This window comes from Ostrea edulis, chromosome 7, assembly GCF_947568905.1.
Source record: "Ostrea edulis chromosome 7, xbOstEdul1.1, whole genome shotgun sequence".
Taxonomy (NCBI): Eukaryota; Metazoa; Mollusca; class Bivalvia; order Ostreida; family Ostreidae; genus Ostrea; species Ostrea edulis.
In genome coordinates, this window is record NC_079170.1 from 26,425,103 (window position 1) to 26,453,034 (window position 27,932).

Here is a 27,932-nt window from a genome sequence, read left to right on the forward strand (position 1 = left end):
GAAATTGATATCACTATACAGTATAATACACCAAATATGTTTAAATAACCATTTCATATTCAAATTAATATCAATGGAAAGAGACCCATGGAATGCCCATGGATCACTAAGTCCATCTGAGCCATCTTGCCCTCACATATAGGTGTGTCTTTCATAGGTTTAAGATTCCTAATTGTAGTTTCACAATGAACCAAAAACTCATTATTAGATAACTGAGAATGCACATATTGCATTAACTAACTGTAATTTTCCCCAGGTGAAGGTCTATGTTCACTGTATGTATAAGGAGGGGGGGGTGAATTAGTTCCATTATTAAACTTTTCTAAAAATCTGATGTACATTAATGTATCAATGATGTATGTTTCAACTAAATTCTGAATTACAAGGAAAATTCAAACAAATTGATTGAAGTTATAAAATTGGTATCCTATCATGTGCATATTTTTTACTAATATATCTGAGAAAGAATAATCAACAGTGAAATTTACTTTACATCTTTGCAATATTATTGTGTTTCAAAAGGCATGTACATGTAATACACGAGTACATGTACTTGTTTTCCTTAAATTCACAATTTAGTTTAAAGCATGTTGTACAACATCCACTGCTCTGAGCTCACAAGTCAATTAATGTTTTTCATCCAAGTCCCAAATTTTGCAGTAGTTCTTTAATCTTCGGAACTTGATCAAACATTTTTAAATTTGTAGAGTTGTAGGGGTCCAGGGGATATGTCATCATCACTGTAAATGGAGTACCTGTTCAAAATATAGATAAATATATTTAAATATAGCAAAAAAGATTAATATCTGATATACTCAGAATTGTCTTTACAAATGCTGCCTGATCTTTATCTAAAGACAATATAGTACCTCTCTTGCTGTTAAACGTGTTGATTTGAAACCCACTTCAACCTGAACTGGTCCTATCTAACCTCCATTGGTCCTCAGGCTGATGCCTAGAAAAAAAGATCATCATAATTGATAATTGCACAGTTAAGTCTATATCATACCATTGAGTAATTAGACTGCATCAGACAATGTGAATTTTAAAATTGTGTCTCAACACATATTCAGTGAACATTTAAATACTGATGTTTCAAAATTATAAATTGCAATATGAGATGACATATATGTTTTCATAAACTGCCATTAACTCATCATATCTGTTTTATTTACAAAATGTGGGTCAAGAGAAGGACATATGTGTAGTATACATATCTTACTTATACATACAATGCATACATTTACCTATGAGAGGGTATATGCAGACTTGTGATTAATTTACATTATTTTTAAAAAGGTTTTGCCAACCTACATGTTTGTGTGAAACACGAAACCTCAGGTTTGATATATTTCTAAGGTCACTGAAATTTCAAAGTAATAGTATATGTACACATTAGTCTAGAGAATTATAATACAACACATGCCCCCCCCCCTTCCACTTTCTGTCCGGTTCTCCCATACCCCTAGATAGTAGATCTATACAGATATTTGTTTTTCATCACTTTTATACATGTAGTTCAAGATATGTTATTTTCGTGACGGTTATTTTCAAAACGATATTTTCTTAATAAAAGAGTTGTGAGAGCCCTTGTTTACAAATGTGGTATACATATACATGCCGCCCGTTTACATTTACATGCACAGGTTGGAGTTATATTTTAAGCACACATGGAATACATATATACATACAAAATAATACATCTACTGTATGTGGTGTGTTTAAACTTACAGATGTTATCATAAATCGCGTTGTGAAATACCAGAGGAAATGTGAATACAAATTTATCAGTTCATGGCATTTTTTTCATTCACCAAACGAACCTATGATTTCGTTGTCCAAGTTGAATGCATCCACCAACTTCCTCTTCTTGCAAGAAACTTTGTTTAGCCTCTCAATGACTGTATACACAGTATTTAATCTCGCAGCATGCATGCAGCACTCGGACATTACGATGCATCAATCAACAACTTTGTTTACGTAGTGCATCTATGTACATGGGTTGGTGGTTGGTTTAACATTTCGTTTGGCAAAAAGTTTCACACAAATCTGATGAAACATTTGATCAACCATTATTACAGATATTGACGTATACTTATGTGGTATGTGCTGATTTTCTCTAGACGAGTCAGACACAGCAACAAAACACTTTCGGAACCCCTTTTTATTTTTCGACTATTCTATGAAGGAGTAAGGAATTCCGGAAAATAAATTCACGTGAAAATACACAATTTTTACTGATCACGTGGTTGCTATCCGTCGCTACCTTAAAAAAGTCAAGTTAATTAGGTAGGTAGTCACGTGGTACAGTGACATCACATGCACCCTTCGGATTGTGAAAGTACTATGAGATATTATTAAAACTTCAGCTTTTAGGGGCCTAATTTATTCGCCATGGGCAACATTTAAATTGATGTTGACAAATTTCCCGAGTTTTATATGTTTTCACCACCAGTGCATACAAATAGCGATGTAAATACCCAAATATAGCAAGGAAAGCAAGTATGAAATCGGCAATATTGCGAGTAAATAATGTTTATATGGGTCGCTGTCTACAAATTGTTTGATAATGTTATTACTTAATACATCTGTAATTGGCGCTGTTTTTCTAAAATAAACAGTGCAATCATTATTTATTTTTGGATTAGACGAATTATAATACGTACATTGTTGACAACTACTACGCCCTAGGACAAGCTACTAGATGCCATGGGTGCATTTCGGAAAGAAAGAAAAAGGAAAAAACACAAATCGACAAAAATTATCAAATTTAAAGTGGAAATCACATTATTATTTTTTTATAAAACAATTTTATTATTATTTTTTAATTGTGATCAGCACGTCGTTAGGAAGTGGGAGCACGGCGTTATACTGACGCACTCTTGAAAGATTTTACGAGTTCAATGACGAAATAATTTTATAATTCAATTTAAAGTTAGGAAATAAAATATTATATTACTTATATAATTAAAGGTTCAATTATTTTGTATCATTACAAATAATTACCTTAAAATTTTTGTAAATCTGATCTACCAGTTGGTAGAAACTCACAAGTTACATTGTATATATGTTGTTACAAGGTGCAGGCCAGTTGATCCGAGCGTGTATTGAATTTGAAGACCAAAAGAGAATGTATGCTGTAGGTCTACCAGTGCTTATAACTTCAATATATCCATTTTCTCGCGGTTTATCAGGGTCTCTGTCCAAGCGGTTTTTGAAACGGTTACTGGGTGTTTGTTTTTAAGGTAAAGTTTTTGCTCCAACAAAAACTTATATACGTCTTTCTTCTCGTACCTTCCTTCGAAAAATTTAAAAATACTAAGTCTAAATCCTTTCTACCGACAACTAGTACACACGAGTACGGCACAAAACATCTTAATTCAATAGTATGTACAAGCCATTAACGTGATAATTGGTTTTTTATCGATTAAATCTAATCTGTTTATGAAAAGGCTAATAGATGTTTTCAAACCCGAGGGCGCATATGACGTCACACATAATGACGCGTAAAATAGCGAAAGTAAATATGCATATCGCAAGATTTGAATTTCATCGCTTTCAAACTCGAAAACTACGCAAAATATTTCATTTAAAACACATTTAGAGTAGTTTTAGGCATGAAAAGAATTGATTTTGCTGAAAAGGTTTAGAAAACTGCGTTGTGTCCTTTAAAGGTTTGCTGATAAATGGCATGGCAGTGTACAAAAGCTTGTAAGAAAGTCCATCAGTACCAGTGGATTTTTTACACTTTTTTAATACTCTTTATTACAAAGTCTTCATTTATAGCCGAAAAGGAAAAGAAGCTTTATGGTGCTATTTCTGGGGTATTTGTTTTGATTGCTTGGATACCCGGATGGTTTTCATCTACCCGTTCTGCATCCACTATATTTTTGGCAACGTTTATGAGAAAAGAATTAAAATTTCACTAATTTCTTACTGACAATTTACAAGATTTAGTGTTATTTTCTGAGAGAATTGAGTCTCTGTGTGGCACATTCTTTGTTTGTTAGAAGAGGCTTTACAGTTCACCAACAGTCTTTTGATTTTCGGTCTCCGGCACATATTTCAATGACGTATTGATTGATAGACTTGGCTTTTAATTTAGTTCAATATATAGTTTCTTTGTTTTCTGTATTTTTCCCAATTTTGAGAAGAATTTACTGATTGCCATTTGTTGTATAACATTTTTCCTGTATATTGTCTTCCTTAGTTCTTTATTCATATATGGGGCTTGTTTTGTATGGATTTTTTTTAGTTTCAGGGGGAATGCTTGTTTGCTACATCTAAAAACATTTACTAACATTTTCGTATGACTCATTTACATCTTTGCCGTCACAAAGTAAGTATAATTTGTTTTCTGGCTCATCTGCAAATTTTACAAATTCAAAGTGTTTGAAACTTCTACACGATCAATTTTTTTTTGCTTTCCTTTCTAAAATTGTTATGTCAGCCTGAACAGATGTAATATTTTGACAGTCACTCATTCCTGTGCCAAAATTATTTACTTTGCTAGTGTGGCAATTTTCATTGGTGGTGATGACATCTAGCAGAGATGGTTTAACAATGCCAAGAAAGAGTAAGTCTCTACTGTTGATCGGCCACTCGCCGTAACCCATTTGTCCTCGGTGTGGAAAACCGAAAGAGAGCATTGTTTGACATTATATCATTTTGCTCAGCGCCTCAAGCAAATAATTAGAGATAAAACGAAAAGTATAATTTTATAGAGAAGTCATTACCTTCATTATCAATTCGAAAAATACCCCCCAAACTTTTTTTATTTAGTGACCATTTAGATTTCCGAACTTGAATCAATCCACAATTGTTGAACTTAATTAGTGAGATAATGTTAGACGATTGACATGTCAAGGACATGTCAAATGTTCCTAATTGGGCTTTCATATTCACTTGCAATATTTTTTCTGGAGAAGATCTGCATTAGTGTGATACAATTTATAATTGCAGTATAATTTCTATTTTCAATTTTACCGCAGATTTCTTTTATTTATCATCTAGAGAAATTGCATTGATATGACATTAGAATTCCTTTCAGTGTAGTTAGTTGATTATGTTTTACATCTTAGCGTATAAAGTTGTTATAATTTAATTCATGATTGTCCTTTCAGCAATGAAATACATGGCAAAGAATGGAGACTGAATTTTACAAGGTTACCATGGCCTCAAAGCAATTGACTCCCGACCAGCTGAACTTTACCCGTTTGGCAGTGGTTTGCTTAGAAGTGATAAAATTAGTATTGAAAGACATTCTAAACTTTAAGATACCGCCATGTAGTCTGTACAGTACCATAAAGAAAGATAAGAAAACTGTCAAACTGAATCGAGATCAATTGGAGCTATGTTACAAAAAACCGCCTCTTCTACCTGACTACGAGAAGTTTGACGTAACCTTGCTTTATGCACTGATACGTAATTTCTGTGATAATTTAAAGCCTACAAATGGATGGGGAAAGATGCCTTCTCAAATGGCAAACCAAATTGGTGACGACATCGAACGCCTCAGGATCTTTAGGAACAATTCCTATGGCCATTTGAATTCTACTTCTGTTTCTAATTCAGAGATGAAAAAACAATCGCAAATGTTGCAAAATGTAATGGGGCGAATCCAAACTTTTATGAAGTCAAACGGATCCTTGGAAAACTATATGGAAAAACTTGACGATGCACTGAATTCTCACTTCGGAACTGATGATATGGAAAAGTGTAAAATAGAACTTGAAACACTGATGACACTGTTGAGCAAGGAAAGGAACGGTTGGTGATACTTTTTGTATGAGTTAAAAGAGGCCTTTTCTACTTGTAAAGTACGAAGTCAATGTTTTAGATAAAAACATGGTATTATATGGTTGAAATGTAACTTTAGAAATTGTAGTAAAACGTACATCTGAGTTCACGCAAACGTTTCGACGCATGTATCACGTTTTATATAGATATTGTTGCAAAGAAAATACAGGGTTGCAGTCACTCAAAACATCACCTTTAAATCAAATAAATGATTTCCCCAGTAAAGTCTTTCAAGACTGCGGTACGTCCTGATAGAACTAATTTCCAATTAACTAATATATTCGTTGGTTGGTTGTTTTTTACTTATCAGAAAAATTATATTTCAATTTTAGCTCGAAAGATGCGTGGATGCCTTCCATGTCTAAGAGGTAAAGGTAACAAGTTTCTTTAATAGCCACAACTATCACATGCGTACATGTTTTAATATTTTCAAATTCTGTAAACACATGTCTTTGAAGAATAAGATTGATCTTCAATTATAAGCCACATGAGAACAGTGTTTTTCTAATTTGCAGCTAGTGGCACCGTTCGACCCAATCTTTTATCGGACTAACTAGTTTAACACGTGTCACCTTTATCATTTGCGTTTCTTCCCCAACGTTGAAAAAGAGTGGATATGAAAAGCTGAGGATAACGAACAATGACCATTCTCATAACTCCTACGAGGAATACAAAATTAAGAGTTGGACAAACACAGACAGATGGGATCAAATGCTAAGAAGGAGTAAGCATTCCCTGTCGACTGGTGACAGCCGCCGTGATCCCTACATCTTGATCTAACAAATGAAGTATTCTGTAGTCGAAATTAATGGGTAAAGAACGGCTAAACAATTGGTATGAAACACATCAGACAGCCTTTAACCAAATGACAGGATGTACAGGGTATTGGCAAATTAGATCCTGATAGAAATCACTATATCTAAACGAAGTTGTTGAATCCCTTGTAACATCAACCTGATTACCAGAATACTGCCTTAATTTGATAACTGATCATACCGATTGTTAGGCCGTTCTTGGCACACTGATTTTCACTACGGATAACTCTGCTTACCTGATCAAGATATAGGGCTCACGGTGGGCGTGACAGATCGACAGGGGGTGCGTACTCCTCCTAGGCACATGACCCCACCTCTGGTGTGACCAGGGGTCCGTGTTTGCCCAACTATCTATTTTGCATTGCTTATAGGAGTTATGAGATTGATCGCTGTTCGTTGTCTTCACTTGTCATACAGAACAAGCTCTTAGTTATCCTATAACCTTAAAACCATAATAGCATTATTTCCCACTAACCTGTTTCTCTTGTGAAACATGATCATTGTTAGAACATGCTCTTGTACATCGAAACAGTTGAAAGTGCTGTGGGTCAGAATAACCCTTATCGTGACCAGTAAAAATAAATCACAAACAATTTAAAGATTTTATTTATCGACGACGCTTTATCCATTGATAATGATAACTTTTATTCATATGTCGATTCGATATTTCTTTTATTTCGAGTGCACAGGGATATATCGAATAGTAAAACGTCGTCGATATATATAAATATCGAATTGAAGGCCACAGCAAGAATTTTTTTTTCTTTTCACGTAGAAGTTTCTGAATAACTTCTGCTTCATAGGAATATAAAATGGTTCTCAAAATCATTCATTTCTTTTATTGTAATTCAATATGTTTTGTCATAGTAATACTTTATAGGGAAAATGTGCCTGTTTAAGAAAATACAAAAACTACAAACCTAAAGAGTCATTTCTGGAGCATTTTGTTGTTGCACTTACAGATTTCAACACTTTTCTAATGAAATAATGGAAAGCATTCTATCTTTTCATGCAACTTGATATGACCAGAATATAGAGAATTATTCACACATTATTTTAGTGCTTAAACGTTTATGATCTGGTGAAAGGTTTTGAAGCTCTGGGAAAAAAGTGGCACAGGTGAAATGTTAGATATGTTTTCATTGATTATTCTCACATTTGTTATGACTAATAAAAGTAATGTCTATGTTATCAATTGTGACAGATTTCATTCTGAAATCAATATGTTAATGTTCTGTTACTCACAGGAAAAAAATGAGTCAGGACTACAGACTTTGGTTTAGGGACAGGAGGAACATAAGTTCAGTTTGCATTTCAGCTGGATTAAGTCCTTCAATCCAGTGAATTTAATTTGATAATATTTTTATTTCAAAACTTCAGATTTTAAAAAACATGTAGATTACGTAACCATTTGATATATGTAAAACTTATATGGTACCAATTTTGATGCACCAGATGCGCATTTCGACAAATTATGTCTCTTCAATGATGCTCAACCAAAATGTTTGAAATCCGAAATATATGTAAATTTAAAAGTTTGTTTTAAAGTCTTTATTTCATTTTTAAACCTAACCCTAACCCTCATGAAAGGCGAAGATAACGAACAGTGATCAATGTTATAACTCCCGCAAAGAATACAAAATAAAAGGTCGGGCAAACACAGGCCCCTGGATATATCAGAGGGAGGATCAGGTGCCCTGGAGGAGTAAGCATTCCCTGCCAACCGGTCACATCCGCCGTTAGCAGATGTCGTTATCAGGTAAACGAAAATATGATAAGATTCTTTGATATTGAAAGTATGAGACAGCAATGCAAGAATACACAAATATGAAGCCTCAACCGTGCGCATTTTTTGTGTACCGTAAATCAAAGGGTTTTATAACTGATAGATCTTCAGCTCTCTGATTTGTCCTCATATTTTTTCAGAAAGTTACAGTTCTGCAGCTACCTTAACTATGGACTTGGCTTCCTCCTTTAGATATACACTAGATTAGATTTGCCCAACTATTTATTTTGTATTGCTTATAGGAGTTGTGAGATTGATCACTGTTCGTTATCTTCACCTTACACTGTATTTTAAATAGTTTTTATGGAATGATCGCTAGTTACAGAACTATTTATGCATTTTAGGGAAAACAAGTTATGTGAAAGCAAGAGCTAAGTTTAAAGATTTTCAATATCAAATTTTCAATTCTTTGGTATCAGTTTTGCAAACTATATCATTTTTCTTTGAGGAAAATTTATTTTCATGCATTTTGCACTCACTTCTCATTGAATCTGAGATAATGTTTGTTAAACTTTTTTCCACAATCAAAGCCACTTAATCAAATTCATGATAAATGGAATGATTTAAGCTTCTCCGTCGTTAATTACTCCAAGTTATGTAGCAATTTTACATTATCACCTGCATAATATGTTTATATCTCTCAACGATACGTGCATGTAATAGCTTGTTCTCCTTATGATCAGTCTTTAAATCAAGGCAGGCTACTGACAAACAAGTTGATCCAACAGGAGTTCAACAACATTGTTTCAATTCAGCATTTCACAAATTGTATGGTTTTTATAACGCTCTAGTTTGCTAATACAACCCATGAAATGCTGTCTGACCTGTTTCATACCTATTGTTAGACCGTTATTTACACACTGATTTCGACTGCGGATTACTCTGTTTACCTGATCAAGGTATGGAGCTCATCACCAGTGTGACCGGTCGACAGGGAATACTTAATCCTGCTAAATACCTTATCCTATCTTTGGTGTCTCCAGGTGTCCGTGTTTGCCAAATGCTCAATTCTATATTCCTTATAGAATCCATGAGATTGATCATTGTTCTTTTTTCACCTTTTCATGATTATGATGCAGATTGGGGATATTGTGTGGTGTTTTATCAATCGTAACTTCTTGGCTATTTCCGTAACCGCAACTGAACCTCGTATGTGGTTCGACGCCAAAAGAGTTTGTTGCCATGTGAACACAAATGCAACTATGACATCACAGTCGTACGTTAAAATATGAAATGCGAGCTTTCAAATACATCTAAGATATACATATCTGAGGTTTCCTAATACTATCAATATCGACTAATATGTTAATGTATTAGGGTGAATAAGAAGTTAATGATACCAAAACTGAATCTGTGCTGCAAATCTAAATAACACATTATACAGGGATTCGCTTCTGGCCTTCTAACATCATCCACAGGCGCGCTTCCGGTGAAGAAATGTATCGATTTGATGCAATTCTTGCGCCGACCCACGTCCGAGTCTTCTTACCGGTTACGGAAAAAGATGAGTGCGTGATTCGATTGGGTGTTTAATGTTACTTTATTGCAGGTTCTGAAGATTTGGATTCACAGAGGAACTTTTATCGCAAATGGGGATCCACTACTAGACATGCGTGTCTCATGTCCAGGATTGATAAAAAACGAGGACTTCTTGCCAACCTTAAAACAGAATTGAAACGTATCTTCTTTTCTTCTTTTTTGCTTGTCTTTTTCACTTTACTTCATGTAAAACATTCCTTCAAATTTTTTAAACTTCAGCAGGTGAAGTGCCATCGCTCTGGGTTATCAACACGGAACATCGTTTTAGGGTCCCATCCGAAACATAGACTCTCTATCATTTTGGCAAAAGAGCATCATTGGCTTGATTCGATCAATACACAAGTAGCTTTCAATTTCCAGGTCTCACCATAGATTCACCATGCAATGATATAAGTTTTCCTGTTTTGAAAACGCTATTTCCTATAAGTAGCATGCTATATTGAAAATGATAATAACAAGGGCTTTCCACTTTTTAGGGCTTAACCCTACATGCGACACTAACCCTATCCCAGAAATTCGAAATTGGTATACGATGCTCTATTGTTAACAAGAGATGATGTTGCCCTCGACAATGCTAAATTGGTTTGAAAACTAAATGATGGATTGTCTTTGTCCCTGACGTCAAATTCAAGATCAAAATGTTAAGAAGAAGTTCAGAACGACAAATATTCATCTTGCTGTGTATCGAAGATATTAAAGTTGAGACATTATAAAGCATAAAAAGGAAATAAAAGGATTTAAAGGTCCATAAAATGTTAGATAACATCCGATGCATTTAAGAATATCCTATAAGAGCATGAAAATTGATAGACTCTTTTTTTATGATGACCTTTACTTTTTTTAAGGTCAAAGGTGTGGGCCTTATTAAAATGGCCCTGTGTCTCTAAACACATGAAAGTAAATTTTATAGCTAAAAGACGGATGCTGGAAGCCTTTAGGGGCAATAGCTTCGTTTAAAGTCATCAGATCCAAAGAGTCAATTTCTTACTGAAAAGTGTTTCTATGAACAAGTGAAGGTAGCAAACGGTAGTTAATTTAATGAATTATATGTAGAATGTAGAATTACAGAGTATGATGAAAACGGATCATGTACCAAGGGTAAGTAAGAATCCTATGTAAACCAGTCATCCCACCGTGAGCCCTATGTCTTCATAAGGTAAACAGAGTAATCCGTGGTGAAAATCAGTATGTAAAAAAGGTGTGAATCACGCCAGACATTATTCAACCTAGCTTTATAAAACTATATCTTTAAAGGAGACTGTTGAAATAACTGTGACATTGTGAATTCTTTAGTGAAGGTGACGTGCTTCTAGGACTTTCAATTTAATAAGAGTAGCAATAGCAAGCTTTTGATCGTGAGTCGCTATAATTTACAGAGGAGTCAAGGTTCAGAGTCATAATGAAATACATTGAAATAATCTTAAAGGACAATACTTATGCATACCATGTTTCAATTTTATCTAATGCAGGAAAGAGAGGGCAAAATCCGATATGTTTGTACAAAAATATACATACATTACTGACCTTGACTTATTTGTCATGGCTAAAGATCGTTCTTAACTTCCATATATATGTTCACCATTGTTCTGTTCGCTTGTCGTTCGTTCATCGTGTGTTCTTCGCGCACTTTCCTTCCATAGTATTGCGTTTACCGTTCCTGGATTATAAAGTGTGAAAATCCTAAGTTAATTCCAATTCACTAAGCAATATTTCACATCGAGACATCCTAGAATTCACAAATCAATATCAGAAGACTTGTTTCATGTTTGATCAGATACTGTTTTGTTTCCAAACATCGAAATATTTCTGTACATTACTGATTAGTGGTGACTTGTATTTCCTTAATTGAAATAGCCGAAGAAAATAGATTTATAAATATACATTTAAGAGCCAAGTCAAAGGTTTTTTGTACACTTTATGTTCAGTTTGATTATTTTTCGTTTTGTTTTCTTTTTCTTCATATTCTTTTACGAGGGCAATGCTTCAAAATGTTCAGATCTATAATTTTTTTATGCAATACCAATCAGAAAAAATATCTGCAAGTCTCCAATTTGTGACATAAATGAAAACAATGGCATGAAACATTTACAATTACTTAAGTTTGTACAATTTATTCTCATATCATTGACGTACATGTAGCAACATTGGGGGGGGGGGGGCTTTGTAGAAATGTAATCTTTCTTTTATACTCATTTCCACTTGCGTGGCAGTATTACATGGTAGTACAATTGTTATATTTCCACTGCATCGCTCACTCAGAAAAAGTGTTGCAAGAATAATTTTGAAGATTGTATATTGTCGAAAATACAATTCTTAGCAAATTCTTAGCAAATCTTCATATATGAAAGGTGAAGATAACTATCAGTGATCAATCTCATAACTCCTACAAGTAATACAAAATAGATAGTTGGGCAAACACGAACCCCTGGACACACCAGAGGTGGGATCAGGTGCCTAGGAGGATCAATCATTCCCTGTCGACCGGCATTTTCTATAATGCTTTACAGAATATTTTCTTTAAGAGATTGGTAGAATCGAAATTTCTTACATTATTCCCCTATATATCTCTTATTGCGTAATCAATTATCATTTGTGCTGACTTAAGCGGTTGCATGAAAATCGGTCGACGAATATATCCAAAAGTTGCTGTCACAAAAATTATAAAGACAAACACTTAACAATAACCAATGAATAATAGTAGGATCTTCCGTTGGGAATGAATAATAACTACACACGATCTTGTTACAAGCAACGGTTTTGAAATTATGTTATCGAAGCTTGAGACATTATCCTATGTAAGTTACTAATGTGTAACCAATTATCGTTTAGTTTCCAATAGAAGCTGCAGATAGTCAAAACAAATAAATTTGCGTCAATAATGCTTCAGAAAACATTTCCAGTTTTTTTTTTTTTTTTTTTTAGATAAGAATATATAATATTTGGTTCCAATTCTAAGGGAATAACTTCTAAAACTTGTATACTGTTGAGTATGTTTCCTAATTTTCTACACCTTTTGTTGTACATCATTTAACAAAATCTTTCTTTCAGTTTTCGACATACATATAATAATTGCCGGTACATGACAGGGGATGCTTACTCTTCCTAGGCACCTGACCCCACCACTAGTGTGTCCAGGGCTCCGTATTTGCCCAACTATCTATTTTGTATTGCTTGTAGGAGTTATGAGATTGATCACTGTTCATTATCTTCACCTTTCATGAAGGCAATTTTTAATGGTGGCATATTGTGTACAGCCATATTCTAACCAAATTGGGTTCTCTAATGCTTTATAAAGTATCTTTGTTTCAGAGTTTTCGACGTGTCGCACAAAGGTGCTGTTAAGGAGTATAATATTCTCAACATAACAGGCTATAACAGGGGATAAATATTTTTAAAAGAATTTGAGGAAATAGAACAATATATGCAGGCAAACAAATATTTAAAACAAAAGAAAATAAAGACTATATACTTAATGGAAACTTTTAGTGACTGTAATATTCTATTTTACAGCATTACTATTTACCTGAGTTGGATGTCATGTCATTAAACTTAAATTAAAAATGATCATGTAGCACCCTAATCTGTCATGACATTCTCTCTCTCTCCGTTTAAAACACAAGCAGAACTTAAATTCGTATACATACATCTACAAAATATATCTTTCAAAATCAAAAACACTATTTTATATGCAAGTAATAAGGATAAAGTGACAGACATACATGTAGCATTATATGTAATTATTTCCTTACACTTGATACATGTATGTATATTTGTAAAATCCAATTAATTAAGTTTATAATATAATGATGATGAATTGATGACAACCATTAGTTTATTCTATATATAATATAACGTTTGCTTGAAATTCACGGCATTATAAAATCATTTGAACTTACCTTCGTTTCTGAAACGGTCGCGGTAGCTCAGTGGTAGAACGTTCATTTCACAACTTAAAGGTCGTGTTTTCGAGCCCTGCCGATGTCATGGCCTCATCAAATGAAAGGTGAAGATAACGAACAGTGATCAATCTCATAACTCCTATAGTCCTATTGCACGTACGAATCATCGCCATGTTGTTACAGCTAATCATATATGCATGTCAAAGGTCAATCGAGGATATCTGTGTTAACGTAAACAATGGATGCCTGCGTTATTCTTGAAGTCGTACAATTAAGAAAGATATAAAAATACACAAATATAAAATATAGACTTTTGGTAGTTCGATCTATTACTCCTTCACCAAATACTCGGCATTTAGAAGCAAGAGTCACGGGTCTTTAGGATATGACCATAAAAGCGGAGGTCCCGTGGCACTGCAGACGTTGGCATGATAAAGAAACTTAGCACTAGGCCTATGGTACTTCACGTTTTCCCTGCGCTTCTAACGGTATCCCTTTGTTTATAAACAAGTTATACGTATCTCCGTCAGAAATCCCCCTTCAATAAAGCGTTGAAAAGAACTTCAACTAAATTTACCTTCATGAAAATAAGAGTTTTGTTTGCGGGTTCTTAAGTTATTTGTTGCAAGAGTAAATCAGGGAATTACCGTTATTATGACGATGTCTCATTCCACATGAAGAGAATACAAAGTTAAGAGAATAGCAAACACGGTTCCTTGGTCATATCAGAGGTGAAATCAAGTGCCTCGGAGAAGTAAACATCTCCTGTTGACCAGAAAAACACACTGTTAACCTTATATCATTATCAAGTAAACGGGGTAATCCGGAGTGGAAATCAATATATAAAGAACGACCAAACAATTAATATGAAACATTCATCGGGTTTACGAGGATATCTCTTAATGTATCTTATTACTTATTCATTATGTAATCAATGATCAGGTTACAGACATAAAACAAACAACTTGAATTCAATAACGTTTGAATTTTTTTTGGTTGGAAATATAATAAGAAAAAATACTCATGACCCCTTGTGGTCCTTTATCTATTGCCCCTGAAACTTTAGTTCCTCATATACGTCTTGTACTCATCTACATCTTTTTTTTTAGATAATTAAGATATTTTCTTTTAGAGATCAACCTTGCAATTTCTTAAAACCGGTAGCAAGCAAACAAACGAAGATGGCACATTGTTAATAATATTCTGAGCTATCAACTTTCGTACATTATTCCATTATCAGCACAGCGTTAAAACAAACAATTTTATTTCAGTAATGCATAACAAATTGCGTTAGGTTTTGCGACATTTTAGAAAATAATTTTGACCCCTCAGGGGTCCGTGTTTGCCCAACTATCTATTTTGCATTGCTTATAGGAGTTATGAGATTGATCACTGTTCGTTATCTTCACCTTGCATTTAACCATCGAGTTTGTATCTCTGTTGGTGGACAGTCTGTCCCCGAGGATACTTGTCGCTCGATATATGTTCCTTCATGAATATACACAATAACGAAACAATACTGGCTGACACGTCGCCCAGTATAAAAAGGTGCCACTCTGTGGAGTCTCTAAGAGACACAGGCTCCTACAAATCTGTTGTTGCCCCTAGGATTATCCTTCGAGATATCAAAGATTTGTCCTATGTACAATCGTCAGATTGTCAGCTTTGGTACAGAAACCAAAATTCGTATACCCAAATTAAAGACTGTTATGTTCCTTTAAGAGATATTTTTGATAATTCCTTTTCAGACCCCATGTGTTCAACCTCAAAATGTTCTGCAAAAAATTGCAAAACTTGTGATATACTGATCACTAAAAATTCATTTAGTAGTAATCTCACTGGACGTAGTTTCTGTACCAAAACTTTTGATAATCTGACTTGTAAAACTTCTAATGTTATCTACGCCATTGAGTGTAACCTGTGTGGCTTAATTTATGTGGGAGAAACCAAGGGTTCATTAATAAAAATATATCGGGGCACAGATTTCAAATCAATAATGGTGGTAATCACCTTCTTTACAAGCATTTTAATGCACCGGACCACTCCATCTTGTCCATGAGGGTAAGGATTTTAGAAAAAAAATTACCATCACACAAACAATCCAACATTAAGCATCCCTTTTCGTAGACAACGAGAAGATTACTGGATCAGGACCCTGGGCACTGCATTTCCATATGGATGCAATGATAATGTATATGATGTGGGAAATTTGACTAGTCCACAAGGAATTAACGTGAATGTGATGGGACTCTTTCCCAATACCCAAAGACGGAAACGCAGTCATGGACATCGTTCATATGAAAGACCATGTATAAATGATGTCAATTTTTATTCCCTTTTGCCTTACGTCAACAGACAATTAGGTCCACATCATATTCGTACAAAACTTTACTCTATTCCATTGAGAGTTTTACACACGTTATCTGAAGAAGCTATGGCTAGTCTATACTTGGATTTTTCAACACCTGAATATAGACTGAACTCTATGATTATGGATGTTGCCTACTACAGGCTCTATAAAGCAGCACGTACCATGGATGATATTCCTTCAAAATCATGCCGCCAGTTCCTTAAGCTCAAATTTACAAACAAAGGAATAGATGCCGTCAACATAAGCAACATTCTTCGTCATAAAAGGGTTCAGTCGTGTATTCCTACTTATTTCAAGTTCAAGTCTACACCCTGTATTTCCTACATCTATACTTATACTATTGCATTCAAACTTTTTAATTAAAAACAAACTTTGCAGTGCCGAGATATAGACCATCTTATACGTAATCCACCAACATGTTCTTGTTCTTCATCTTCTTTCAACTATAGTCCAGCTGGACATGTCATTACTGGTGATGTTGATATAGTTGAAAATGAGGAACTCAAATCACTTATTATTAAAGGTCCTAAATACAGAGAACCTCGGTCTTTTAATTGGCTTCAGAACTTCATCTCTATTATGATTTCTGTCGAAGATTATGCCAGACGATGGACTAAATATGAAAAAGAAGAACTTGATATATTGTCAGAATGGGTTAAAAGCATAAGAGGGATATTAAAATCCCGCATTAGACACATGAAAACAAAAGTACGTACCATATATCCTTCTGTGTTTAGTAAACCAGAAGTGATAAAAGAATTAGATAGGTTACATGAGGAATATGTTTTGGTTCCAGCTGACAAAGCTTGTCACAACATTGTTTTTGTTTGTAAGATTCAATACTACAACTGTATTTTCAACGAACTTGGCATTAATTCAACTTTTGGTAATCGTACTTTTATTCCAATTGCCCTTCCAAAAGATGAAATTCTTCAAATTCATGCTTCAGTTTTAGACACATTTAATATCTCAGTCAATGGATTAAATGAATATGAGATACCGAACCTATACTGGATTCCTAAACGTCTCAAAAACCCTTACAAACATAGATACATGTACATTGCTGGATCAAGTAAATATTCTATCAAACGTTTGCTCATCGCTGTGAAGGAGAAACTAAACGTATTATGCCTCAGCATATGCGAAATCTGATGGAAATTAAATGTTGGTTCTAAAATATTCTAATGAACATTAACGCATATTTAATCGCCCAACTGACTAGGATATTAGATAACAACAGTTAATATTTTCGTGAAAAGCAAACGTAAGAGCTTAGTAGCACATTTAAAATGGTTAGTATTCAGGGCACTATACTTTTCCTTCAGATGGATCAATAAAGGATACTCGCTGTAGTGGATCATAACCCCTTTGGCACGTAAAAAATCGGTTCTCCGATTTCCAAAAAAGAGTAGACTCACTGGGAGTCGTGATGAAATCTCTAATGATAGTTAATACCAAACATATTTCATATAGTTAACCACCGATAAAAAGCAGAAATATTGCCAAAACTGCGTTACAATTAGGATTTAGAACATTTCGCGTTGTAGTAACAAAGCTAAACTGCGTTTGAAAGTATCTTTTATTTCACTATGGCATTTATTTGCTGCTGAATCGTAATTACGTTAGGTACAACATCAACTTTTCTTCTGCCAAATTTTGAACAATAAATAGCTACATTTGTTGTGATTTTAAAGGTACAATAACATATCAAGCTAGCCCAGTGATTGAACGTTTGCTTCATAAACGGAAAACTGTGAGTTCGAGCCCCGCTCGTGCTTAACCGAGTTAAATAAACCTCAGACATAAACAGAAGTAGCAATGAAAGATGACTATAACCAACAGTGATCAATCTCATAACTCATATAAGTGAGAATCACGATTCTATCGCATATGACCTTGAAAACGGAAGTCCTGTATTGTGACAGGCGTTGGTACGATATATAACCCTCACTGCTACGGTCCTGAGCGCTATGCATATGTCTAAATTTGTGGCACCACCCTTACAGCGGGTGACGTCTCAATATAAGTGAAAACTTCTCGACGGGACGAAAAGCAAAACATCTAACTGACAACCATTAAACATGAGAGCATTAAAATAATTTTGGGAAATGATTATGTTCTCTGAATGAAATGACAAACAGACTCTCTCATACATGTACTATTGAATATAAATTTTCAGGTCTTGGTGACTTAGACGTCAGTGAGATTGATGATGCGAAATCTTTCAACGATCTGATATGTCCCTTAATACAGAAGAAACTCATTTCCAATACCAACGTCATATACCTTCAGCATCTTTTCAGAAGAATAGGCGCCAACGAGTTGAACCAAATCTGCATAGAATATGCAACGGGAATGCACGCCTTGTGTTTCTATGAGAGTCCTGTCGGTAATAACATATTATTGTATGTCATAATTGTCAAACAAATAGAACTACTGGAAAGAATGAAAAGGTGAAGATAACCAAAAGTGAACATTCTCTTATTGATCAGAATAAATCCTAAACTCAGCAGAAATCAATCACAAAACCAATTCAAATATTTAAAATGATTTATTTACAGTTTTTGAAAGAAAAATATTTCAATAACAAATTACTAACTAACACTAGGTATACAATATCAGTGCTGAGTAAACTTTCCACACAAGAATGTCAAAAATCGACTGTTCAATCTAAAATCCCCAGATCTAATGGAATGCTCAATGAATCCAAACAATTGCTTCATAAAAATGTTTCCAGACCTTCTGATTATATGGCCCATAAGCTTGTTCTTTAACTGTTTGTTCTGAAAAATCATCTGGTGCAAAAAATATCTTCCTGTTCAAGTTTTTGGCAACCTTCACTCTAATATTTTGAGGATTTTCGTGGAAGATTTACTCTCTAACCAGAAATCCGTAGCTAGTCTAATCAACCCACCCTTTTTCAAAGCATAAAAACCTAAACATTCGGTGAGGCAAGAAGATCTTCAACCGAAAACATGTTGATTTCTGTGAAATTCAATAAATCAATGAATCAAAAATAAATCTTGAAAAATGCGATTATATCCCGTGCAAGCTCCAAATTCTGTTATGGGTAAAAACAAACCCTGATACGCAGCAGAAACCGAATATTTGCTTTTTAATTCATTTGAAAGAAAAATATATCAATGGAAAATTACTAACTTACCTCATGTATACAATATCAGTGTCCGATGCTGATTTAATGCCGAGTTGAATTCACAAACAAAACTGCCACTAATCGGCTGTCAATTCCAAATAAAATAATCCCTAGATTTAGCCTAATCGAGCGCTTAATCGAATGTCTCAAGTGCTTAATAACACAAACTTTACTGTGTATTTATAGGAAAAATGAAATTTCTAAAGTTTTCATTGAAGTAAAATTCCAATCAACAGGTTTTGAAATCCTTACAGCATAACAAGTGTTACGTCATAATATGTGTACTGAATTGAAAAACATCGAACGTCCGGAAAATTGTCTAGGTCATCTATGTCAATCAAATACAAATGCACTACACAACACCTTTCAACAGGGGATATTTATTCCTCCTTGGAATATGTTCCCAACCATTTTGTTCCCCGGGGCTTTTGTTTGTCCTGATTTATTTTTTTATTTATACGATTTCTGAGATTTATTCGCTTTCTTCACGTTTTACTACATATACTTTCAGAATAAGAGACAAAAATGTGAATAAGCTCACATACCCTACTCCCCCACAAGGAATTACAATGCTACACATAATGAACCAAATAGTATATTTTCGTTGAACTTGTTTTTTCAAAAAAGACTTAAATCCCATAAAAATCATATAAGAAAACCTATTCATAGGTAACTCTACATAGCGTGTCCTTGTTAAATACAAAGTTACACGAAAGTCTTTTCAGTGGTTCATAGCAGTTGCAATAGCAAACTTTTTCAATAGTATATTTAACTTATGCCAAACTTTTACGATCAAAAGGGGAATAATTGCCAGAAATTAATAACAATTTCCTGCTATATGCACATCTACATAATATGTGATTATTGATTACATCGTTGCATGAAATACTGTTGAGTGGTTTCAGAGGAGTTGCGCTGACAATCTGTTTTAGTAATTGTAATTGTAATTAAAAGATTTATATAGCCCGTGTTTGCCCTACTATCTATTTTGTATTGCCTATAGGAGTTATGAGATTGATCACTGTTCGCTATCTTCACCTTTCATATAGTGTAATTAGTTCTCTAAGGCGCTTTACAAATATGAGAGATAAGATAATATAAAATCGATATGCATATATTGGTACCGTATACGTTTTACATATACATGCGAATAAAATATTCATAGTGTCAGAATTAAAATGCATAATTATTATTATTAATATTTAGCGCCTAATGTAATGATATAATTACCCTAATAACTTATAAAACAATTCAAACAACACTTAGCAACACTTTTAGAAAAATATTTTGTTTTATTGTTTGTAAAACAAAATGTAACAACACTGTAAGAGCTGTATTGTAAGAGCACTAAGTATGTAAAAACAAAAAATCACAAATTAAACGACGATCTAAAAAGATGCGTTGTGATGTCCGATTTAAAACTAGACAGTTTTACATTTTATTTTGGTCAAACTTCTAAGGTCAAACGGGTATAACCCCTCCTCCGAAAAAGATTCAAATGTACTGTAAGTAAATATGAATATGTAAATAGTATGTCCTTATTAACTACAAGTTTTCATGAAATTCTGTTGAGCTGTTTCAGAGGGGTTGCGCTGACAAAAAACAGGACTGACGGACAAATGAGTCAATAACATTATGCCACACGCAACTCTTTTGGAATGAATATATATATATTTAACAATGTTTATTTCAGAGAATAACTATTTTTCAGGAGGAAGATATGATCAAGTAGAATTCCACATAGATGGTGATATAAAAGACTACGATAGGAATTACCTGAATGATATCAAAGACACAGTTGCAAAGATGCTAGAATGCCAAGCGAATGAGATTTTCATTAATGGCGTGAAAGCCGGCAATAGTTTCTATCTATGCATTGCCATTAAAAAGAAGTATACCAACAAGATCCTTAGCTTGGATCCAATTAATATAAGCTCACTTCGTACTCTGCAGATCGACTTTTTCAAAATAGGAGATCAAAAAATATCCACAGGTACGTACATAAGTGGAGAAACCTGCACAATTATCAAATGCATGATTGAAAATGCCCTACCCAGGCTATTGAGCGCCAAAGTAGTAAAAAAAAACTCTCTACTCTAACAAGGATCGTTTTCTCCAACTGTCACATATCAGCCAGTTAATGTTAATGATAATAATGGTAGTAACCAACTTCTTTACAAGCATTTTAATGCACCGGACCACTCCATCTTGTCCATGAGGGTAAGGATTTTAGAAAAAAAATTACCATCACACAAACAATCCAACATTAAGCACCCCTTTTCGTAGACAACGAGAAGATTACTGGATCAGGACCCTGGGCACTGCATTTCCATATGGATGCAATGATAATGTATATGATGTGGAAACTGACTAGTCCACAAGGAAATAACCTAAATGTGATAGGACTTTTTCCCAATACCCAAAGACGGAAACGCAGTCGTGGACATCGTTCAAATAAAAGACAAAGTATAAATGATGTCACGTTTGATTCCCTTTTGCCTTACATCAACAGACAATTAGGTCCACATCATATTCGTACAAAACTTTACTCTGTTCCATTGAGAGTTTTACACACATTATTTGAAGAAGCTGTGGCTAGTCTATACTTGGATTTTTCAATACCTGAATATAAACTGAACTCTATGATTATGGATGTTGCCTACCACAGGCTCTATAAAGCAGCACGGGTCATGGATGATATTCCCTCCAAATCATGCCCTCAGTTCCTTAAGCTCAAATTTACAAACAAAGGAATAGATGCCGTCAACATAAGCAACATTCTTCGTCATAAAAGGGTTCAGTCGTGTATTCCTACTTATTTCAAGTTCAAGTCTACACCCTGTATTTCCTACATCTATACTTCTACTATTGCATCCAAACTTCTTAATTATAAACACACTTTGCAGTGCCGAGATATAGACCATCTTATACGTAATCCACCAACGTGTTCTTGTTCTTCCAACTATAGTCCAGCTGGACATGTCATTACTGGTGATGTTGATATAGTTGAAAATGAGGACCGCAAATCACTTATTCTAAAAGTTCCTAAATACAAAGACCCTCCGTCTTTTAACTGGCGACAGAACTTCATCTCTATTATGAATTCTGTCAAAGATCATGCCAGACAATGGGCTAAATATGAAAAAGAAGAACTTGATACATAGTCAGAATGGGTTAAAAGCATAAGAGGGATATTAAAATCCCGCATTAGACATATGAAAACAAACGTACGTACCATCTATCCTTCTGTGTTTAGTAAACCAAAAGTGATAACAGAATTAGATAGGTTACACGAGGAATATGTTTTGGTTCCAGCTGCCAAAGCTAGTAACAACATTGTCTTTGTTTGTAAGGCTCATTATTACAACGTATTTTGAACGAACTTGGCATTAATTCCACTTTTGGTAATCATATTTATACTCCAACTGCCCTTTCAAAAGATGAAATTCTTCAAAACCATGCTTCATTTTTAGAAACTTTTAATATCCCAGTCAATGGGTCGAATCAATATGAGTTACCGTTCCTAAACTACATAAAAACCCCTACAAACAAAGATACATTTCTGGATCCAGTAAGTGCTCTACCAAGCCCCTATCGTTGCTCCTCACGAAAATATTAACAGCTGTGAAGGAGAAACTTCAAACTTACTATGCGACTACATATGCCAGAAGTGGTGTTAATCAAATGTGGATTCGAAAATATTCTTAAGAACTTTTAGTAAACTTGAAATCGCAGAATTTTTCCCAAATCAATAACATTAAAACCTATGACTTTTCAACACTATACACGACCATTCCTCACGATGAATTAAAGACTATACTTTTTGACATCATAGACAGTTGCTTCTTCAACAACAACGGAACACGGTAATATTCATATCTAGTGATCAGTCATTCAAAAACCTACTTTGTTAAACACCACTCTGATTCCACGCAAAAGTACTCTGAAGTTGAAAGAAAAAATATGCTAGAGTTCTTCATTGATAATATCTTCGTGATCTTCGGTGATCATGTCTTCCAACAGTCTGTTGGAATTCCCATGGGCATGAATAGTGTTCCTTTGTTAGCTGACCTATTTTCATATTCATATGAAGCAGAATTTATTCAAAATCTTCTACGTGAGAAGAAATCTCTTGTTGTGGCCTTCATTTCGACATTTAGATATATTGACAACGTTTTATCTATTACCAACTTTCTCCAGAATCTTGGAAATTAAAGATAAATTGGAGACTGGGGGATTGTTTTTCAATACCTCTTTGTCAAGTCGAGGTTTCTTTAGAAGAGGTAAAACAAGCGCCTCCTTCAATGAAGAAGGAAAGATGTTCTGGTCGATAGAGGGGCTGATTATCCTGGTGATCAAGGGAAGCAATGATTCGATAAACTTCTTGAGAAGAGACTGGGAATAGAGTCGAGTTCACATGATTCATTCGGAGGTTTTGTAATGATAGATTTGAGTTCTTGTTCAATGGCATGCTGAAACAAAGTTAGAGATGAGCCTTTATACGGCAAATCTGCATCCAAGAAGTTTTGATTAGCCTCCGTTTTTTGCTTCAAGATTTCTCTGATCGATGTCACTTTGTCGATGGAGAAGATAAAAAAAAACGGCTCAACAATACTTTATATGATGTAGATGTTGTTGACATATGTTGGTTTTTTCTCTTGAAAGGTTTATGATTGTGAAAAAAAGTTTTCAGATTTTGTACACATCCCTCGCGTTTTGAAGAATATACATCCTTTTTAGCTTTGCTGGGGAAGTAGCCTACGTTTTTACATGTTGTCTTTAATAACTGATGGTGAATTTCAACTTCTGTGTTTCGCTATCGCTTTTCCGCTTTCGTATTTTGCTGTTGTGCAGCCCTTAGATCGTTCGAATATCATTTTGTGTTTAGTCTGATTATGGTGGTGGTCTTTGTAACAGTTGGAACATGTATGTCCAGTAGTGTAGCGAGACTCCTAAACTATTTATACTTATATTACATTGACATGTATGTTTTACGGAGTAGTATAGAAATATTACCTTAACACATCTTAAGACTTTGATACCCATGTGGAATTGTTTTCTTTTAGTTAATTGATTTTCTCTGATGTTCTCCCTTTTGGTCAAACAATGAAATTTCCTATATGACAACGCAACCCTATATTTTGGTGTCATTTCTTGTAGAACCAATACAATGTGGTGCAATGCATCTCTTTGTTCCCCGTTGTAGCAATAGATTTTAAGGTCAAAGTTCAAGGTTAAAAGTCACCAACTATGGAACGCGATTCATCGGCTTGAATTCAATGAGGTATTATGTCATCCACACGAGATATATGCGCACAAGGCAATATGTCGTTTGCACGAGACTCACTTATTTGACGGCCAGATTTTTGCCTTTCATCATGGAGAGGGTAGTGATCGGGAACGTCATGAAAGACCTTGGGATTATTTAAGAGAAAGTACAATAGAAATTCATTTTTGTCATATTACTGTCATTTTTTAAATCGTGTATATATTTACTTTGTTTTACGTGCTAATACATCAACTAAGTACTATTTTCAGCACTCGTCTTTGAGATGTTTGTTCCTTTTCCTCGCTGGGGACGTAATTTGTGTTCAATTCAATGTCCACATCTTCAAAACTTTCTTCATTTTCCAAAGTAGGCGAAAGGGTTCCACTATATGAGAATATGTATGTTCGTTATCTTCACCTTTCATATAAAACAACGACCTTGTATTTTTATCCCATTGCTACAAGGTGTGTCTTTTATTACTGTAGATATAATGTTGGTAGAGGCATACATATATCAATATCAACAAAGAAAGATGATCTAGGCATTTACCTTAATCCCCTTGTTATAGCTGTAGAGGATTTACAGCTATATCTGCATTGGCGAAGAACAGGAGCCTCGGGCCGCCAGCAGCAAACTTCACTTTCGTAGTGGTGTTGACTAATCTATCTAGACTTTCGTTGCATCAAGCATAAAACATATATCAATATGCTTATAAAGAAACAATTCTGAATACAAGTAGCATATGGAATGCTTCTTATAGTACATATGTTAAGTACCAGGTGGTGATTAAGATGTACCAATATCTCTTACCCTGGAATTGATAGAAATACGTCCCATACGCAGTGTCCTTTTCCATTAAACGTTCCTGATACTGCAAAAGGAAATCTCCGTTTTGGAATGTTCTGCTGGCAAAGATGCCTCTGCCTGAAACCTTAATGAAACAGATATCAAAACGTTGAATTCTACTAATGTTTCTGGCTATTTTGTTCTAAAAGTAAAACATACCTTTCACTTTGTTGATCCATTTGAATTCAACTCCTTCAGGATACTCTCTTATTTAGAGACACACCTCGAGTTTCTCCTCTTCAGAAATTCTCTTGATTGTCAGTCGATGTGACGTGACGTCATCTGGTACAGTTTGCAAGATATGACGCATGTTATGCTTTGATAGGCGAATCAAGTAACCTCCCCAAGTGAAAATATATTTTAGAATGAAATAGCAAAACTTGCAAATATTTGATAGACCAGAATTTCGCATATGCTATCGTTAACTTTTTTCAGAGTTTGTATTGATTTTTTACAGTTAATCTTTTGTATACAGTGTTTCTTGTAAATATATATATATATATATATATATATATATATATATATATATATGTCTTATTTGATATCGAGAAAATTTTGTCTTACAAAAGTATTCTATTGTGCACGTTCAATTCCGTATTTCATGGGAGACCTACAACTGATCAGTACTATGAGCGAGTCCCTATATCAAAATTACATTCTACAATATAAACATCTTTGATGTCCACAGGCAATCAAATAGCATGTTAAAAGTACAATTGAATTACCATGGCTTGTAAGAATTATTTTCTTTCTTGTATATCTTTTAGGCGCCTTGTTGATAAACAGTATAACCATTTCTGGTGCAGAACAGATTTTGCATATCTCGTTTAAAACGCAAGATGAACTGTTTGTGAGTGATAAAGAAAATATTTGTCTTGTGGATTCCGCTGGCAAAATATTGAATTCCGGATTTGAGAGTGCATACTATCCCTCAGGGAGTCACACCGTCACAGACGATTTGGATTTTCTGTTTGTAGATACCAATGGAGTCCATAAATTATCACCAGACGGGGTTATCGCCACACCCTTCTATTCCCCGGCACCATATTGCATCCACTCCTCCCACATTAACGGCGACATGCTGGTGGGAAGTTTTGGGAAAGTGACGAGGTACGACAGGAATGGACGGAAACTAAATGTCATTAATTATCCCCATGTACGTTATTTCCATCCGATCTACATCACGGAAAACAAAAACGGAGACATTTGGACTTCTGACCTTTGGCTTACAGCAGTAACAGTGGTGGATAGATCAGGAGGTCATCGGTTTGACTACACAGGTCCTTATTCTCACTTTCGTCCTCGTGCTCTTTGTGCGGACGTTCTCGGACATGTGCTGGTGTGTGATTGCCATAATGACAGTGTTTATCTCCTGGATCAGGACGGGAACTTCCTGTATCTACTGCTGACACAAGAAATACATGAAATTTATCATCCAACGGCTCTCTGTGTGGACGATCAACACAACCTCTACATCGGACAGGAATATAGCAACACAATATGTGTCTACAAGTATCTACAGAATACGGATGTAAAGCACAGTACAGACCAGAAGCATTACTCTAAAAACACGGAGATCCGTGCACCGAAACGCCTTGGCAAAAAGAGGTCTAACAAAGTCGGTGATCCCTATTATGCTACGTAATAACATTGAATCTGCCACGATGTGTCTACGGCGTGTCACGGTATCATACGAGGCATAAACTATTATCTTGTACAGGTTTGGGTTGAGGGTTACAATACATTTTTCGTACAAAATATCATCAAAATAGTGATCATTCAAAGTTCGAAGATATGTATTCTATAGTTAGATGGTTTAATGTAACTAATAATTTTGTAGATAATTTGAAACAAATTCTCACAAGTAAAAGACTACGGATTACTCCACTCTGTTTACCTGATCAAGATATACGACTCATGGATAATAGATGTTTCCTACTCATAGACACCAGATCCCGCCTCTCGTGTGTCCAGGGGCCCGTGTTTGCCTTACTCTTAATTTTGTACGTTTACAGGAATTATGAGATTGAACACTTTTCTTTACCTCCACTTTTTCATAGTTTCAAAAAAGGTCTAACGCTGATGAACAGGTGTTAATGTGAAACGATTTGGAGAAATTGAAGACATTGTCTTCACAACTTTCCTGTAAATTATTTATGTATGAATTTTTTCATCCCACTATTTGATGTTATAATTTTTTTTATTTCCTTTAAATCCAAGAACCTTTATCTACAGGAATTGTTAGAAAGCACATTATTTTCTTTGATTTTTATATCCTCTAATATTTACAGCATCACCAGATATCTGTGAAATAGAACCATAGACTTTGATGTCTTTTGTTCAACAAAAAGACTGCAATATGTGGATCATTGTCATGTGTTTATCACAGAAACGTGTTATTTTAGTATGAAATAAAGATGTGTATTAAAACAGATTTTTGTTTTTTGAAACTTA

General features: G+C 34.6%; 2 protein-coding genes across 3 annotated transcripts; both read left to right on the forward strand.

The window, feature by feature from the left end:
• The first annotated feature begins 5,135 nt into the window (after window positions 1-5,135).
• LOC130048633 (uncharacterized) lies at window positions 5,136-11,252 on the forward strand. Its single transcript, XM_056145631.1, has 4 exons — window positions 5,136-5,769; window positions 6,132-6,167; window positions 9,950-10,078; window positions 11,233-11,252. The coding sequence occupies exons 1-4, from the start codon at window positions 5,145-5,147 to the stop codon at window positions 11,250-11,252; spliced, it is 810 nt and encodes a 269-aa protein (XP_056001606.1). The 5' UTR covers window positions 5,136-5,144.
• A 7,140-nt stretch (window positions 11,253-18,392) lies between these two features.
• Window positions 18,393-27,902, forward strand: LOC130047971 (uncharacterized). Of its 2 annotated transcripts, XR_008796795.1 has the most exons (4): window positions 18,393-18,598; window positions 21,075-21,356; window positions 26,246-27,198; window positions 27,319-27,902. XR_008796795.1 is itself a non-coding variant. In XM_056143784.1 (3 exons), exons 1-3 carry the CDS (start codon window positions 18,565-18,567, stop codon window positions 27,121-27,123), a joined length of 1,194 nt encoding a protein of 397 aa, XP_055999759.1. In that variant the 5' UTR covers window positions 18,393-18,564; the 3' UTR covers window positions 27,124-27,902. The 2 variants fall into 2 exon arrangements, 1 of the variants encoding a protein (XP_055999759.1); XM_056143784.1 differs by having other exon boundaries at window positions 26,246-27,902.
• The last annotated feature ends 30 nt before the right edge of the window (window positions 27,903-27,932 follow it).

What these genes read in the sequence shown, in the direction of transcription:
- LOC130048633 (XM_056145631.1), top strand. Translation starts at nt 5,145, where the DNA reads ATGGAGACTGAATTTTACAAGGTTACCATGGCCTCAAAGCAATTGACT. An exon ending in GTTGAGCAAGGAAAGGAACG is followed by an intron (nt 5,770 to 6,131) that starts GTTGGTGATACT and finishes TTTCAATTTTAG; the next exon opens with CTCGAAAGATGCGTGGATGC. An exon ending in ATGCCTTCCATGTCTAAGAG is followed by an intron (nt 6,168 to 9,949) that starts GTAAAGGTAACA and finishes ACTTTATTGCAG; the next exon opens with GTTCTGAAGATTTGGATTCA.
- LOC130047971 (XM_056143784.1), top strand. Translation starts at nt 18,565, where the DNA reads ATGCACGCCTTGTGTTTCTATGAGAGTCCTGTCG. An exon ending in TTTCTATGAGAGTCCTGTCG is followed by an intron (nt 18,599 to 21,074) that starts GTAATAACATAT and finishes ACTATTTTTCAG; the next exon opens with GAGGAAGATATGATCAAGTA. An exon ending in AGATCAAAAAATATCCACAG is followed by an intron (nt 21,357 to 26,245) that starts GTACGTACATAA and finishes TATATCTTTTAG; the next exon opens with GCGCCTTGTTGATAAACAGT.